This window comes from Anolis sagrei, chromosome 4, assembly GCF_037176765.1.
Source record: "Anolis sagrei isolate rAnoSag1 chromosome 4, rAnoSag1.mat, whole genome shotgun sequence".
Classification (NCBI taxonomy): domain Eukaryota; kingdom Metazoa; phylum Chordata; class Lepidosauria; order Squamata; family Dactyloidae; genus Anolis; species Anolis sagrei.
Genome location: NC_090024.1, coordinates 246918452 through 246935700, shown reverse-complemented (window position 1 = coordinate 246935700; position 17249 = coordinate 246918452). Strand labels below are relative to the sequence as shown.

At 48.5% G+C, this 17249-nt stretch overlaps 1 protein-coding gene across 1 annotated transcript; it reads right to left on the bottom strand.

Annotated features, from left to right (window-relative positions):
• Nucleotides 1-201: 201 nt before the first annotated feature.
• COPS6 (COP9 signalosome subunit 6) lies at nucleotides 202-13316 on the bottom strand. The gene is made up of 10 exons (XM_060771750.2): nucleotides 13137-13316; nucleotides 12909-13034; nucleotides 10530-10661; nucleotides 8441-8529; nucleotides 8275-8337; nucleotides 7305-7352; nucleotides 5526-5640; nucleotides 2484-2576; nucleotides 2277-2377; nucleotides 202-396 (listed from the first exon to the last, which is right to left on the bottom strand). Exons 1-10 carry the CDS (start codon nucleotides 13294-13296, stop codon nucleotides 256-258), a joined length of 1068 nt encoding a protein of 355 aa, XP_060627733.2. The 5' UTR covers nucleotides 13297-13316; the 3' UTR covers nucleotides 202-255.
• Between the last annotated feature and the right edge of the window lie 3933 nt (nucleotides 13317-17249).

The window sequence follows — 17249 nt, the reverse complement described above, 5'->3', positions numbered from 1 at the left end:
ACTGCCCAGAGAAGAAGACCCCCCCCCTTCTGCCCCCCACCCAAACCTTTCTGGGCAATAGGTCTCATTATCCAGCAACTCCTTGCAAAGAACTCAGGTGCAAATGTATCCCCCGCTTCCCCCAAAATCCAGTGCTTGGTTGTGGTCTTTCCGGATCTCGCCACCTCCTCCTTGGCCACAGAAGAGAGCCTGAGATCAGTGGACAGCATAAATGGCTTTATTAGGGGAGAGGGGAGGGAGGGTGCTTGGGGGGCCTCAGAAGAAAAGCCCCCGCATCCTGCGCCCGATGCCCTGCCGGTCGTAGAGGATGTTGAACTTGTTCACAAACTGGTTCATGGTGTTGCAGGTTTTGGTGATGGTGCCCAGGTAGGTCATCAGGCCCACGTCGTTGCATTGCTGAAAGAGAGAAGCAACGTAAAGAAAGATGAGCAAGGAAGGGGTTAGGGTTAGGGTCTCCATCACCCTTCAGACCTCAGGCCAGAAGACAGGCCTGCAAGGGATTACTACAGAGGACAGCTCCCCAAAATACACAAGACACAAGTGCCCGGCCTCATCTCTTGACTGCTGGAAGTTCTTCCTTGTCCAATGTGCTCTTTCTGTCTTGTCCACAGTCATCGATTCTCACAGGACGTGGTCACTTCCCCACTATTTATTTATTTATTATTTACAGTAATTATATTCCGCCCTTCTCCTCACCCCGCAGGGGACTCAGGGTGGATTACAATGTACACATATATGGCAAACATTCAATGCCAAAGACACACAACAAATATAGACAGACAGTCAGAGGCTATTTAATTTTTTCTGGCCGCCAGGGGAGCTGTCACTTTCATCGTCCATCTGCGACACTGACGAAGTGTGGCAGTCGTTAGGGGAAAAATAAAATAATAATCATAATTTAAAGATCCTTACCTGACGGCTCAAGAAAGATTTTGCAAAGTAAGGGAAAAAGCCGACAAATGGCATGGATCGATAGAGAGGTCAACATGACTGATCAAAGTTACATGTTTACACAGGCCGAATTTTTATTTTAGCTAAATGTTGACCACCAAAGAACTGGCAGCACACAGAAATCAATATATATCGATCCAAGACTTGGAACACCTAAGGTCATATAGTGAGAGAGCGCCATCTCCTGACTATTTGATGTAAATAGTAGGTAATTTCAGAAACGTTTCATTTAAAAGCAAATTCCTGGGGAACTAAGTTATTAATTACGGCAGAATTGATGAGGAGATTGCCTTGATCAACTTTTATGTTAAAAACATATATAAAGTTATGATTTATTTAAGAGATCTAAGGGAATTGAAAGACTAATTGAACGTGTCATCTGGGGATAACAGGTAGAAGGTTGAATAGTTATATAAGTGAGCAGATGTTTGGGGACATGATGGTCTTGCCAGAAAGATGTCCTTGGCAACTATATATGAAAATTCCTGTTAATGATTGTATTGTGTAAATGTCAGAGTTGTTCTACGCATGTGCAAAACTAGCAATTTCATGCTACAAAAGCTGGACTAAATGTGACATCAGGTGTGTATCAGCTCTTGGTTTTGCTGATCACCCTTACTCCGGAGTATGAATAAACGCCTGGAACCCTGCCAAGCTGTTTCTCAATCTTCTTCCTTCTCCATAGGTACTCAATGAAACCTAGTAACGTATACGTCCTGCTACAGAAGTACTTCCGCATTCCCCGCATGCTTTGCTGGAGTCTTTTTTTATGGCCATGTAAATTAGTTAATTTAGCCTCCCCACACTTTAAGATGGTACCTAATTTTCCTACTTGACAGATGCAACTGTCTTTTGGGTTGCAAAGGTCAACAGCAAGCTACACAATTACAGAAGCTCACTCCGATCTAGGCTGGCTTCAAACTCATGACCTTTTGGTCAGAAGTGATCTTAATGCAGCTGACACTCAGCTAGCTGTGCCACAGTCCCGGTGCTAAAATACCACTAAAATAGCAATTAAGACGTGTTCCCCGCCCCCTTAATGACCAGTTTATGTCATTTATTGTTTGCGTTTTCGGTTTTATTTTATTGTAATTTGCTTGTTTGGGCTCAGCCTCATGTAAGCCGCTCCGAGTCCCCATTGGGGAGATGGTGGCAGGGTATAAATAAAGATTATTATTATTATTATTATTATTATTATTATTTTCCAAGACGAATTTCCTGTCTCCACAGTGACTGGGGGTGCAACTATCAGCCTCCCCCTACAAAGGACCCCCTGCCCCACCCCACCCCACTCCTGTGCACCCTTCTGGTTGCTTGTCACTCACATCGTAGAAATCTGTCTTGAACTTGTCCGTGCTCAGCACCGGTAGGCAGTGGCAGAGCGCATAGGCCTCGCGCAGGATCTCATGGTTGAAGGGCACCTCTCCTGTGTGAGAGAAGGGGAGAAACGGGGGGAGAAGGTTAAGAAGGTGTTGCCTCCCCCCACCAAGGAGCCTTACTGTCCCTAGTGGTCCCTCCCTCCCTCTTCTCACCTGCTTCCGAGGCTTTGACGTACTCCAAGATGAGCTTGACGCGGCTGTGCAGCATCTTGATGGCGCTGTGCTGGGCAATGAGGTGCTCGGCCACTGCAAGGGGAGCAGAAGCAGCTCAGGGCACAGCTCGCCCAACAGAGCCTGATAACCGCCCCAAAGTCTCCAAGGAGCAGCCGCAGCAGAGGCCCAGGCACCAGGTTGAGGGAGACCCAGCAACCCCTCCTGTCAGGTTTTACAATGTATTGTAATGTAATATAGCTGAGTCATGCACTAATAGGCTTCTATTGGAAATGCTGAGTCATGCATTAACTATATATAGAACTTCATTTAGGGAATGTGTTCTGGCCTAGTCCAGGAAGTAATGCTACCCCCTCTTTTCTGCTTTGGTTAGACCACACCTGTAATATTGTGTCCAGTTCTGGGCACCACAAGTCAAGAGAGATATTGACAAGCTGGAATGTGTCCAGAGGAGGGCGACTAAAATGATCAAGGGTCTGGAGAACAAGCCCTACGAGGAGCGGCTTAAGGAGCTGGGCATTTTTAGCCTGAAGAAGAGAAGGCTGAGAGGAGACATGATAGCCATATAAAAATATGTGAGTGGAAGCCACAGGGAGGAGGAGGAAGCAAGCTTCCTTTCTGCTTCCCTGGAGACTAGGACGCAAGGGAACAATGGCTTCAAACTACAAGAGAGGAGATTCCATCTGAACATGAGGAAGAACTTCCTGACTGTGAGAGCCGTTCAGCAGTGGAACTCTCTGCCCCGGAGTGTGGTGGAGGCTCCTTCTTTGGAAGCTTTGAAACAGAGGCTGGATGGCCATCTGTCAGGGGTGCTTTGAATGCAATATTCCTGCTTCTTGGCAGAATGGGGTTGGACTGGATGGCCCAGGAGGTCTCTTCCAACTCTTGGATTCTATGATTCTAGGTGATTGTGAATGATGCAATCCTGGGTCTGGGTTAAGTCAATGAGTTGGGAACCAATCAGTGATTGCTATGTGTAATTGTATAGAATTGTATATAAGGAAGTCATGTACAGTGTATATCTCTCCTTGTGCTGTGATGCTGTTCGTCGAAGGCTCTGTGTAATTGATTAAAAGAACCTATCTGCTAAGACAAGATATAACTGTGTGCTGTGGTAAGTTTGTAGTGTCATCTAGATTGGAGGGGGAAACAATAGTAAAACTGACAATGGCCGGGCATGTGCTCAAGTGTCTGTAAAAGAGTTCCAGAGTGACTACAGGCTGATAATACTGTGCAGGAAGAAGCTACTGGAAAACACTGAAGTTGTGCAACTGATCTGCTGCTGAATTGTGAAATTAGTCTCAACACCCCTTCCTTCCTACCTTCCATCCATCAGCCCCCAGACAAATGACCAGCCACTGCCAGAAGGGATGGAGAGATTCATCTATGCTGATGATCGCGCCATTGCCACTCAAGCAGGGAGCTTTGAGATGGGAGAACAGAAGCTCTCCGAAGCTCTAGGTGCCCTTAAGGTCTATTACAGGGAAAACCAGCGGATCCCTAATCCATCTGAAACACAGACATGTGCCTTTCACCTTAAGAACAGACAAGCATCCTGAGCTCTGAGGATGATTACCTGGGAAGGAATCCCACTGGAGCATTGCAGCGCACCCAAATACCTAGGAGGAGTCACTCTGGACCGTGCTCTGAACTACAAGAAGCACTGCCTGAACTTCAAGCAAAAAGTGGGCGCTAGAAACAATATCATACGGAAACTGACTGGCACAACCTGGGGATCACAACCAGACACAGTGAAGACATCTGCCCTTGTGCTGTGCTACTCTGCTGCTGAGTAAGCATGCCCAGAGTGGAACACATCTCACCACGCTAAAACAGTGGATGTGGCTCTTCATGAGACATGCCGCATTATCACGGGGTGTCTGCGTCCTACACCACTGGAGAAATGACGCTGTTTAGCCGGTATCGCACCACCTGACATCCGCCGGGAAGTAGCAGCCAATAGTGAAAGGACCAAGGCAAGACATCTCCAGCTCATCCCGTTTGGGTATCAGCCAGCACGTCAATGACTTAAATCTAGAAATAGTTTTCTAAGATCTACAGAGACACTCGCTGGAACACCTCAGCAAGCGAGAGTCCAAAAGTGGCAGGCTCAAACCCAGAACCTCAACTCACCGCTGAGACCAGACTCCCTCCGAACTCAAGAACGGAAAATGGAATGTTGGAGGACAGGAAAATAGATTTAAAGATGGGCTCAAAGCCAATCTTAAAAACTCTGGCATAGATACTGAGAACTGGGAAGCCCTTGACCGCTCCAGCTGGAGGTCAGATGTGACCAGCAGTGCTGTAGAATTTGAAGAGGCACAAATAGAGGGCAAAAGAGAGAAACATGCCAAGAGGAAGGCACGTCAAGCCAACCCTGACTGGGATCGTCTTCCACCTGGAATCCAATGCCCTCACTGGGGGAAACGATGCAGATCAAGAATAGGGCTCCACAGTCACCTACGGACCCACCAGAACACCAACCTTGGAGGACCATGATCCTCGGACTACGAGGGATTGCCTAAGTAAGTAAGTAAATGATGAAACAGTTTTCTAAGAGTTACAGAGACATTTGCTGGAACACCTCAGCAAGCGAGAGTCCAAAAGTGGCAGGCTCAAACCCAGAACCTCAATCAACGGCTAATACCAAATGAGCCGTTGGGCACACGGAAAACTGGGCGACTTGGAAGGCACTGAACAGACTGTGCTCTGGCACCACGAGATGCAGAGCCAACCTCAAGAAATGGGGCCACAAAGTGGAATCCACGACGCAGTTAAACCACAGACTACGTACTGCAATGCAACCTGAGCCCTGCCATATGCACAATGGAGGACCTTCTTGTAGCAACACCAGAGACACTCCAAGTGGCCAGATACTGGTCAAAGGACATTTAGTATCATACCAAGTTTGAAAACTTTGTGTGTATGTTTTTCTTGAAATACAATACAACTGTTTAATTTGCTCCTGATACGATAAATAAATAAATAAACATCCCTCCTCCCCCGGCCTTGGCCTGCGCTCACCCGTGGAGTTTTCTCCGCTGCCGGTGGCCGTCATCCGCGCCACGTGGTCCACCCCGATGCGCTCCGCCTCCTCCGTGGCCAAGGTGTACGTCAGCTCCGCAAAGAGCATGGTGGCCTGGAGGGAAACGGGACGGAGGAGAGGTTAGGGGTCAGCGGTTCTAAACACTCATAACACTCCTGCTCTTGAGGAAGTGAATCTTACTAGTTCTGGTTGGGGAAGCAGGTATCCCAAAGCACCGTTGTCGTGGTCTTTTGCTCTTTTTTATGGCCTCGTAAATTAGTGAAATTAGCCTCCCCACAAATAGGTGGTACCTAATTTTCCTACTTGACAGGTGCAACTGTCTTTCAGGTTGCAAAGTTCGACAACAAGCTACAGAATTGGTCGGAAGCTCACTCCGACCCGGGCTGGCTTTGAACTCATGACCTTATGGTCAGAAGTGATCTTAATGCAGCTGACACTCAGCCAGCTGCGCCACAATCCCACTATACCATTATATTGCAATATTATTTATTTATTTATTTAAAACATTTATATCCCGCCCCTCTCACCCCGAAGGGGACTCAGAGCGGAGCACAGCATATACACAGCAAACATTCAATGCCTGGGTACAATACATAAACATATATCGAAATATTAAAATACACCAATTAAAATAACACCATTTAAAACCGTCCTAGCCATTCGCATCAATTCCAATTGGCCTTGTCATCTTTCCCATTGCCGCTTTATTGCCCTGTCCCGAAAGCTTGGTCCCACAGCCAAGTGTTGACCATCCTTCTAAAGGACAGGAGGGAGGGGGGCGGCCTGATCTCACCAGGAAGGGAGTTCCTTGGCTGGGGAGCCCTCACCGAGAAGGCCCTGTCTCTCATCCCCTCCAATCGTTCCTGTGACAATGGCGGGACGGAAAGCAGGGCCTCCCCGGAGGATCTTAATCTCCGCGATGGTTCATAGGGGGAGATACGTTTGGACAGGTAATTTGGGGCGGGGCCGTTTAGGGCTTTATAGGCCAAAACCAGCACTTTGAATTGTGCCCGGTAGCAAACTGGCAACCAGTGGAGCTGGCGTAACATGGGAATTGTATTCTCCCGGTATGCCACCCCAGTTATTAACCTGGTTGCCTTTCGTTGGACTATTTGAAGCTTCTGAGCAGTCTTCAAAGGCAACCCCATGTAGAGTGCATTGCAGTAGTCTATCCTAGATGTAACGAGAGCGTGGACCACCGTGGCCAAATCTGACTTCCCATTATTAGTAGTATTATATTGTATTACATGATAATATTATAAATATTATATGTATATACAATATATTATATTATATTATTATATTATTAGCATAGCATGGGAGGCAACCTGGGGTTGTCCCCTGGCCCCCCAATCTTCACTCTGGCGTAGAGTGGCAGTTGGTGCTGGAGAGAGGGGTCTCCAGCTGATGACATATGCAGGAGAGAAGATGGTGCTGTCCCCTGGCCCACCCCCCTTCATTCTAGCAGTAGTTTGGAAAGCTCTGCTCTACAACAAGCATGGGCCAACTCTGGCCCTCCAGGTGTTTTGGACTTCAACTCACAATTCCTAACAGCCTTCTGGTACTGAGACAACCCATTAGGGAGGGGACGCAATCGATATTGCCGTCTGCGCAAGCACGGCACTATTTAAGCCAACCCTCCTTGCAGCTTTGCACAGAGAGCGAAGCCCCCTCCTCTCTTTCCAATGTGCCAGCAATTGTGGTGAAGGGAGGCAAAGGGAAGGCGGGACAACCATGGAGGGGGCCAAGGAGATTACCTCTCCGTTGATGATGTCGATCACGGACTCAAAGACGCTGACGGGGAGCTGAGGGAGAAAAGAAAGAGAGAAGGTGATGCAGTGTCTCCCTGGGAGCCTTTCGTGGTGCTCCCAAATAATAATAATAATAAAAATAAAATAAAAATAAAAATAAAAAATAAAATAAAATAATAAAATGGGTTGTTGTAGGTTTTTTCGGGCTATATGGCCATGGTCTAGAGGCATTCTCTCCTGACGTTTCGCCTGCATCTATGGCAAGCATCCTCAGAGGTAGTGAGGTCTATTTGAATTAGGAAAATGGGTATATATATCTGTGGAATGACCAGGGTGCGGCACTGCAGACTTCTTCAACCAGAGAAGTCAGCCATAGCAGAGCACCTGATGAACCAACCTGGACACAGGGTATTATTTGAGAACACAGTCATGCTGGACCATTCTCACAACCACCATGTCAGGCTACGCAAAGAAGCCATTGAAATACACAAGAAGCATGTGGACAATTTCAACGGAAAGGAGGAAACCATGAAAATGAACAAAATCTAGCTACCAGTATTTAAAAAACTCTAAAATTAGAACAGCACAACAGCAGAGAGGAAACAATCAGGGACATCTAATCACCTCTCAACAAAAGATTGCTCCAGGCACTTCCAGGCTATCAAATGCTAACCAAGGTGGTCAGTTGAAACATTCACCCCTAGCTCCAGCAGACAAGAGTCCTTTGTCTCACCCTGGTCATTCCACAGATATATAAACCTTTTTCCTAGTTCCAACAGACCTCATTTCCTCTGAGGATGCTTGCCATAGATGCAGGCGAAACGTCAGGAGAGAATGCCTCTAGACCATGGCCATATAGCCCAAAAAACCCTACAACAACCTAGTGATTCCGGCCATGAAAGCCTTCGACAATAAAATAATAATAATAAAAATAATAATTTTAAAAAAGAGGGGGGCGGAGGGGGCTGCGACTCACGTCCGTGTGCTTGGTCATGGGGTTGAGCTTGAGGAAGAGGGGGCTCTCGATGATCTCACACACCTGAGGAGAGGAAGAAGCAAGAGGATGAGAGCAAAGAGAGGGGGAGGCTCACCTTTGCCCCTTCCCCTGCATATTGGGGGCATTTTGAGAGGGGAGGGCTTACCTGCTTGTGGATGTGGATGTCCGACTGGTCCGGAGGGCCGCCCGTCGTGTACCAGCCCAGGAACTCCAGGTCCTTGAAGACTTGCTTGACTGCGGAGGAGGATTTCAAGACTCAAGGGGGATACTGACCATTCCGGATTCAAGAGGGACATGAACTCAGAGCTGGGAGGTGTCCAGAGAAGGTGACTAAAAGGATCAAAAGTCTGGAGACCATGAATCCCTGGGGGTTGGGACCCCTGGGGATGGGTCGTAAGGGGTGCTTCAGAGGGGTCACCAAAAACTATCAGAAAAGACATATTTCTGATGGTCTTAGGAACCCCTTTGGCAGAGAAGGCTAAAGATCACTCCATCTGTCCTGCTCTTTCTTTTTGGAGACAGACGGCAAATGCTCCTACCAAAAGCCCTCTAGATCCATCATTGTTTGAGTCCGCAGTGCTCCCTAGATGGAGGTGAATTACAACACCCAAACTCAAAGTCAATGCCCATTTTGTGTGTTATTGCTTATATGTGAGTTATATTAATTGTATTTCCTTGCTGCATTATTGTTTACTGATGTATTGTTGGGCTTAGCATCATGTAAGCTGCCCCGAGTCCCCTTGGGGAGATGGTTGCGAGGTATAAATAAACATTATTATTATTATTATTATTATTATTAACCCCTTCAGTATTTTCAGTTGGTCACAGGAGTCCTGTGTGCCAAGTTTGGTTAAATTCTACCATTGATGGAGTTCAGAATGCTCTTTGATTGTAGGTGAACTATAAATCCCAGCAACTACAACTCCCAAATGTCAAGGTCTATTTCTCCCAAACTCCACCAGTGTTCACATTTGGGCACATTGAGTATTTGTGCCAAGTTGGGTCCAGATCCATCATTGTTTGAGTCCACAGTGCTCTCTGGATGTAGGTGAACTACAACTCCAGAACTCAAGGTCAATGCCCACCAAACCCTTCCAGTATTTTCTGTTTGTCATGGGAGCCCTGTGTGCCAAGTTTGGTTCAATTAAATCATTGGTGGGATTAAGAATGCTCTGTGGTTGTAGGTGAACTATAAATCCCAGCAACTACAACTCCCAAATAACAAAATCAATCCCCCTCCCCACCCCACCAGTATTCAAATTTGGGTGTATTGGGTATTTGTACCAAATTTGTTCCAGTGAATGAGAATACATCCTGCATATCTTATATTTACATGACTAGATGTTCCCTGCCACACGTTGCTGTGGCCCAGTCTGTGCATATGTGTTTTGTGTGTGTATATGTGTGTGTATATATTTGTGTATATGTGTATATATGTGTGTGTGTGTGGTTTTGTGCATGTGTTGTAATTTAATTTTTGTTTTTTGGCTTTTTAAGTCTCTTCTGATGCCCTTTTCAGTGTTTTTATGAGTGATGGTCACTTGTTGGCCTGAACGGTGCCTTGTGTCCAAATTTGGTGTCAACTTGTCCAGTGGTTTTTTAGTTATGTTAATCCCACAAACGAACATTACATGTTTATTTATATTGATGATTCAGAACAGGAGCCAAATGATAATAATAAGGCAGCAACAAAAATAATGCTATTGTTGAGGGTCACCACAATATAAGGAACTTTATTAAGGGGTCGTGACATTGGGTAGGTTGAGAACCACCTGCCTAGAGAGATGAAAAAGCTCTGAAAGAGCTGGAGATGGTTAGCCATAGAAGAGAAGGCTGAGAGGAGACCTGAGAACAAGGATGTCCTAAGGGAGAGGGAGCAGGCTGCCTTTCTGCTGCCCTGGAGACTGGGACTCAATGGAGCCATGGGTGCAAATGGCAATTGAACATTAAGAAGACCTTCCTAACCATAAGAGCTGTTCAACAGTGGAACTCTCTGCCACAGAGTCTGGTGGAAGCGCCTTCCTTGGAGGCTTTAGAAACTGGGGCTGGATGGCCATGTGTCAGGAGGGGCCTTTTGGGTGTGTGTGTGTGGGGGGGGGGGTGTCTTTGATAGTGCTTTTCCTGCCTAGCAGAATAGGGTCAGACTGGATTGCCTTCGGAGACCCTTCTCCTGTGCCTCTCCCTCTCTCCTTAGCCCCATATGTCCCCTCCCTCCCTCCTTTGCTGGGGCTCACACTGTTCCTCCTTGGTGTAGTAGTACTCCTTGTCGATGACGGCGTTCTCCTCGACCGAGTGTGAGAGCAGCTCAAAGGAGTTCATCACCTCGATGTTGCGCCCCTCCTGGCGCCCAATCAGCGCCCCGATCACTGTGGAGAGAGAACAAGGGAGAAGGCCGGAGGGAGATGGAGAGAGAGACCTTTATTGACCCCCCCTCCCCTTTGGCCCCTCCCTCCAACCTTGGCTCCTCCCCCTCTCTTGTAGCTCCCCCCAGACAGTCATAGCCCCCCCATTGTCTCTCCCCCCCCTTGTATCCCCCTCTCCTTGGCCCCTCCTGTCGCACCTCAGAATAGATTCCCCTTGCTGAAATCACCAGAAGTGCACACAGACTGAAGTCTTTGTAGTTTATTAAAAAGTAAAAGATGAAAAGTTTAAAAAGCAAGTAGCGTCCCACAGATCAATAATACAACTTTCTTTGCGGCTACTATTGCGTCTGCAAGAAACCGTCCGGCGGAGTTGTTCCGGATTGTCAGAGGTCTTTTAACTCCCGCCACCTCAGGCGGGAGCCCTGACAATTCGGCCACGCGCTGTGAAGCATTTGCTCGGTTCTTTGCAGACAAAGTCGCCTTGATCCGTTCCGGTCTGGACACCATATTAAATGCAGTCTCCGAGGATGTGACCCGAGCACCTGCTTGTCCTATTTTGATGGATTCATTTCAATTGGTGAAGCCCGAGGATGTGGACAAGATACTTGGAGGAATGAGGCCCACCACGTCCATCCTAGACCCCTGCCCATCCTGGCTTCTGAAGGAGGCCAGAGGGGGATTGGCTGAGTGGGTAACAGTGGTGGTTAACGCCTCCCTTCGGGAAGGCAAGATTCCAGCGAGCTTAAAACAAGCTATCATAAAACCGCTGTTGAAAAAACCATCACTGAATCCCACTAGATTTGACAACTTTCGGCCAGTTTCCAATCTCCCCTTTTTGGGCAAAGTCATGGAAAGCGTAGTGGCCTCACAACTCTACCAAGGTATTCTTGGTAGACACGGATTATCTGGATTCGGCACAGTCTGGTTTCAGACCGGGACATGGAACTGAGACGGTCTTGGTCGCCTTAGTGGATTATCTGCGCCGGGAGCTAGACAGGGGGAGTGTGTCCCTGTTGGTGCTCCTGGACCTCTCAGCGGCCTTCGATACCGTCGACCACGGTATCCTTCTGGGGCGCCTTGCGGAAATGGGCCTTGGGGGGAGGAGCCTCCATCACACTCTGGGGCAGAGAGTTCCACTGCTGAACAGCTCTCGCTTGAGGAGCTCCCCCCCCCCACTTCCTTCCTTCTTTCCTTCCTTATAGAACTCAAGAGTGGGAAGAGACCCCCCCTCCCGACAGATAGCCATCCAGCCTCTGTTTCAGCAGAGAGTTCCACTGCTGAACAGCTCCCGCTTGAGGAGCTTCCCCACTTCCTTCCTTCCTTCCTTATAGAACTCAAGAGTGGGAAGAGACCTCCCCCTCCCGACAGATAGCCATCCAGCCTCTGTTTCAGCAGAGAGTTCCACTGCTGAACAGCTCTCGCTTGAGGAGCTCCCCCCTTCCTTCATTCCTTCTCTCGTTCCTTATAGAACTCAAGAGTGGGAAGAGACCTCCCCCTCCCGACAGATAGCCATACAGCCTGTTTCAGCAGAGAGTTCCACTGCTGAACGGCTCCTGCTTGAGGAACTTCCCCACTTCCTTCCTTCCTTCTTTCCTTCCTTATAGAACTCAAGAGTGGGAAGAGACCTCCCCCTCCCGACAGATAGCCATCCAGCCTCTGTTTCAGCAGAGAGTTCCACTGCTGAACAGCTCTCGCTTGAGGAGCTCCCCCCCTTCCTTCCTTCCTTCCTTCTCTCCTTCCTTATAGAACTCAAGAGTGGGAAGAGACCTCCCCCTCCTGACAGATAGCCATCCAGCCTCTGTTTCAGCAGAGAGTTCCACTGCTGAACAGCTCCTGCTTGAGGAGCTCCCCCCCCTCCTTCCTTCCTTCCTTCCTTCTCTCCTTCCTTATAGAACTCAAGAGTGGGAAGAGACCTCCCCCTCCCGACAGATAGCCATCCAGCCTCTGTTTCAGCAGAGAGTTCCCCTGCTGAACAGCTCCCGCTTGAGGAGCTTCCCCTCTTCCTTCCTTCCTTCTTTCCTTCCTTATAGAACTCAAGAGTGGGAAGAGACCTCCCCATCTCGACAGATAGCCATACAGCCTCTGTTTCAGCAGAGAGTTCCACTGCTGAACAGCTCTTGTTGTGTTTCAAATAGTAATAATAATAATAATAGAGTGAGGAGGAGACAGGCCTTCTCCTTAACTCTTCTTCTCTCGTGGCCCCCTCCCCAGACCCCTCCCCCGGCTGTTTTCTCCTTGTGGGCCTCTCACCTTGTGCGGGGCGTCCCTCCTGGGAGCGCATCCGGATCCAGTGGTCGCTGATGTTGAGGATGACGAGCGGGTGCAGCGCCACCGACACGCTCCCCGTCACGCCCGAGGCCATCACCGCCGGGCCCGCTGCCAAGGAGGAGGACGAGGAGGAAGAGAAGCCCCGTCAGGCCCCAGCCAGGCCTACCCTTCCCATTCTCCCCTCTCCCCCTCGCTCCCTTCCCTGCTCACCGGCCGCGTCCACCTCCATGCCGCCCGCGCCGCCCCCTCCGTTGCTGCTCCCGGGCCCCGGCGGGCAGGAGCCGCCGCTGGAGCCCGACGCCGCCATCTTGGCTGTGGGGGATGTCCCGACGCGGCACCCGTAGCCCAGCAGCGCCGAGGGACTGCGCATGCGCCCCTGGCCCCCCTAGAGCTACGAAGAGGATAGTTTAATAGAGAGACAGCGCCCTCTAGTGGCAGGAGGAGGAGTGGCGGAGGCAGAGCCGGCGCATGCGCCCCTGACGGCCCTACATCTACGGCTGGGATAGTTTAGATGGAGAGATACAGCACCCTCTAGCGGCAGGAGGAGGAGCCGCGGAGGCAGAGAAAGCTGTGGCCCCGCCCACTGGGAGGGAAGCCCCGCCCACTAGTCCTTGTGTTATTGTTTATATGTGAGTTATATTAATTGTACTGTTTTATTTTCTTGCTGCCTTGTTGTTTACTGATGTGTTGTTGGGCTTGGCCTCATGTAAGCCGCCCTGAGTCTCCTTGGGGAGATGGTGGCAGGGAATAAATAAAGTATTATTATTATTATTATTATTATTATTATAGGAGGGCCGTTCAGCAGTGGAACTCTCTGCCCCGGAGTGTGGTGGAGACATCAGGCAGGCCCCAACCCTGGCAGTCTCCAGGAGGAACTTGAAGACGTGGTTGTTCCAGTGTGCCTGCCTGGAATAATGATCCCATATCACTTTGTCCCTCTAAAGCACTTCACATTTTTAGGTCTGCTCGTATGTCTTTCCACAAACACCACTATCACTTTTTCGTCCACGTTTCAGCACTATTTCCAATTTTAATTTTACATTTGGCCCTCCCACAGTTTTAATTGTATGTTGTCTTATTGACAATGTTATATGTTTATTGTTTATGTTTCATAGAATCCTAGAATCCAAGAGTTGGAAGAGACCTCCTGGGCCATCATCCAGTCCAACCCCCTTCTGCCAAGAAGCAGGAATATTGCATTCAAAGCACCCCTGACAGATGGCCATCCAGCCTCTGTTTCAAAGCTTCCAAAGAAGGAGCCTCCACCACACTCCGGGGCAGAGAGTTCCACTGCTGAACGGCTCGCACAGTCATAGAGTCAGAATCCTAGAATCCAAGAGTTGGAAGAGACCTCCTGGGCCATCATCCAGTCCAACCCCATTCTGCCAAGAAGCAGGAAGATTGCATTCAAAGCACCCCTGACAGATGGCCATTCCAGCCTCTGTTTCAAAGCTTCCAAAGAAGGAGCCTCCACCACACTCTGGGGCAGAGAGTTCCACTGCTGAATGGCTCTCACAGTCATAGAGTCAGAATCCTAGAATCCAAGAGTTGGAAGAGACCTCCTGGGCCATCATCCAGTCCAACCCCATTCTGCCAAGAAGCAGGAAGATTGCATTCAAAGCACCCCTGACAGATGGCCATTCCAGCCTCTGTTTCAAAGCTTCCAAAGAAGGAGCCTCCACCACACTCCGGGGCAAAGAGTTCCACTGCTGAATGGCTCTCACAGTCATAGAGTCAGAATCCTAGAATCCAAGAGTTGGAAGAGACCTCCTGGGCCATCATCCAGTCCAACCCCATTCTGCCAAGAAGCAGGAATATTGCATTCAAACCACCCCTGACAGATGGCCATCCAGCCTCTGTTTCAAAGCTTCCAAAGAAGGAGCCTCCACCACACTCCGGGGCAGAGAGTTCCACTGCTGAACGGCTCTCACAGTCAGGAAGTTCTTCCTCATGTTCAGGTGGAATCTCCTCTCTTGTAGTTTGAAGCCATTGCTCCATTGCGTCCTAGTCTCCAGGGAAGCAGAAAGGAAGCTTGCTCCCTCCTCCTCCCTGTGGCTTCCTCTCACGTATTTATACATGGCCCTCATCATATCTCCTCTCAGCCTTCTCTTCTTCAGGCTAAACATGCCCAGCTCCTTAAGCCGCTCCTCATAGGGCTTGTTCTCCAGACCCTTGATCTGCTTCCTCCTCCCTGTGGCTTCCTCTCACGTATTTATACATGGCCCTCATCATATCTCCTCTCAGCCTTCTCTTCTTCAGGCTAAACATGCCCAGCTCCTTAAGCCGCTCCTCATAGGGCTTGTTCTCCAGACCCTTGATCTGCTTCCTCCTCCCTGTGGCTTCCTCTCACGTATTTATACATGGCCCTCATCATATCTCCTCTCAGCCTTCTCTTCTTCAGGCTAAACATGCCCAGCTCCTTAAGCCGCTCCTCATAGGGCTTGTTCTCCAGACCCTTGATCTGCTTCCTCCTCCCTGTGGCTTCCTCTCACGTATTTATACATGGCCCTCATCATACCTCCTCTCAGCCTTCTCTTCTTCAGGCTAAACATGCCCAGCTCCTTAAGCCACTCCTCATAGGGCTTGTTCTCCAGACCCTTGATCTGCTTCCTCCTCCCTGTGGCTTCCTCTCACGTATTTATACATGGCCCTCATCATATCTCCTCTCAGCCTTCTCTTCTTCAGGCTAAACATGCCCAGCTCCTTAAGCCGCTCCTCATAGGGCTTGTTCTCCAGACCTTTTATCATTTTAGTCGCCCTCCTCTGGACACATTCCAGGTTGTCAATATCTCTCTTGAATTGTGGTATTGACAAGCTGGAATGTGTCCAGAGGCGAGCGAGTCCTTTGGAGATGGTAGCGGGGTACAAATAAAGTGTTGTTGTTGTTGTTATTATTATTACAGTCCACGTTTCGTAGGTGCATATCAGGGTTGGGAGGACAGTGGCTTTATAAACAGGGTAGCTGTTTAGGTCTGGAGAACAAGCCCTATGAGGAGCGGCTTAAGGAGCTGGGCATGTTTCTCCCTACGGATGTCCCGGTCCTCAAACACTCTCTGCTTCATTTGGGAAAATGCTGCACTCGCAGAGCTCAGGCGGTGTTGTACTTCAGTGTCAATGTTGACTTTTGTGCAGCCAGGTTGTTTAGAGACTGATTAGCAAGATTTAGGACTAAAAGGCTGTGATCTCTATAAGGTTTGGAAGGAGGAGGAGGAGGAAAAAAAGATTGCAAGCTTTTCCTGTTTGCTCAGCAACCAACTATTTGTAGATCATTGTGGCAACTTTGTGGTCAAGCCTTATTGGTCAAGATTCAGGAACTACGTGTCTGTTGGGTCACATTATAATTTTGCATTGAAAGTAAACGATGGGGAAGTGACATCCTTTAGATTTAGAATATACTTACGGGAAAAGGAAAGAATCTCATTTCCTTACCGATAAACTCAAACAGCAAAACATCTCATTCAGATGAGACAAACTGGAAGGTTTCTGTTAAAGCAACACCAAGTACATTACCAAAAGTTTGTTTATTATTTACTAGCTGTACCCGTCACGCGTTGCTGTGGCCAAACTTCCCTCTTTCTCTCCTTCTTTCCCTCCTTCCTTCACTCCCTCTTTCCTTCCTTCCTTCCTTCCCGTCTTTCCTTCTCTATCTCTTTTCTTCTTTTCCCCTTTTTCTTTCTCTTCTTGTCTCTCTTTTCTTCCTTCTCTCTTTCCTTCTTTCCTTCCTTTCCTCTTTATCTACATCTTCCCTCCTTCCTTCGCTCCCTCTTTCCTTCCTTCTTTCCCTTTTTTATTTCCTTCTCTCCTTCCTTCTTTCTCTAACTTTCCTTCCTTCCCCCTCTTTCTTTCCCTCCCTCTTTCTCTCCTTTCTTCCTTCTCTACCTCCTTCCTTCCTTCCTTCTCTCTTTGCTTCAATGCTTCCTTCTCCCTTTCCCTCCCTCCGTCCCTCTTTCTTTCTTTCTTTCTTTCTTTCTTTCCTTCCTTCCTTCCTTTCCTTTCCTTTCCTTTCCTTTCCTTTCCTTTCCTTTCTTTCCTTTCTTTCTTTCTTTTCTCCCTCCCTCCCTCCCTCCTTCCTTTCCTTTGCTTTCCTTTCCTTTCTTTTCTTTTCTTTTCTTTTCTTTCTTTCTTTCTTTCTTTCTTTCTTTTCTCCCTCCCTCCCTCCCTCCTTCCTTCCTTTCCTTTCCTTTCCTTTCTTTTCTTTCTTTCTTTCTTTTCTCCCTCCCTCTTTCCTTCCTTCCTTTCCTTTCCTTTCTTTTCTTTCTTTCTTTCTTTTCTCCCTCCCTCCCTCCCTCCTTCCTTTCCTTTCCTTTCCTTTCCTTTCCTTTC

What these genes read in the sequence shown, in the direction of transcription:
- COPS6 (XM_060771750.2), bottom strand. Translation starts at nt 13,296, where the DNA reads ATGCGCAGTCCCTCGGCGCTGCTGGGCTACGGGTGCCGCGTCGGGACA. An exon ending in GGAGGGACGCCCCGCACAAG is followed by an intron (nt 10,662 to 12,908) that starts GTGAGAGGCCCA and finishes CTCTCTCCACAG; the next exon opens with TGATCGGGGCGCTGATTGGG. An exon ending in CAGCGGAGAAAACTCCACGG is followed by an intron (nt 2,577 to 5,525) that starts GTGAGCGCAGGC and finishes CTCCCCTTGCAG; the next exon opens with TGGCCGAGCACCTCATTGCC.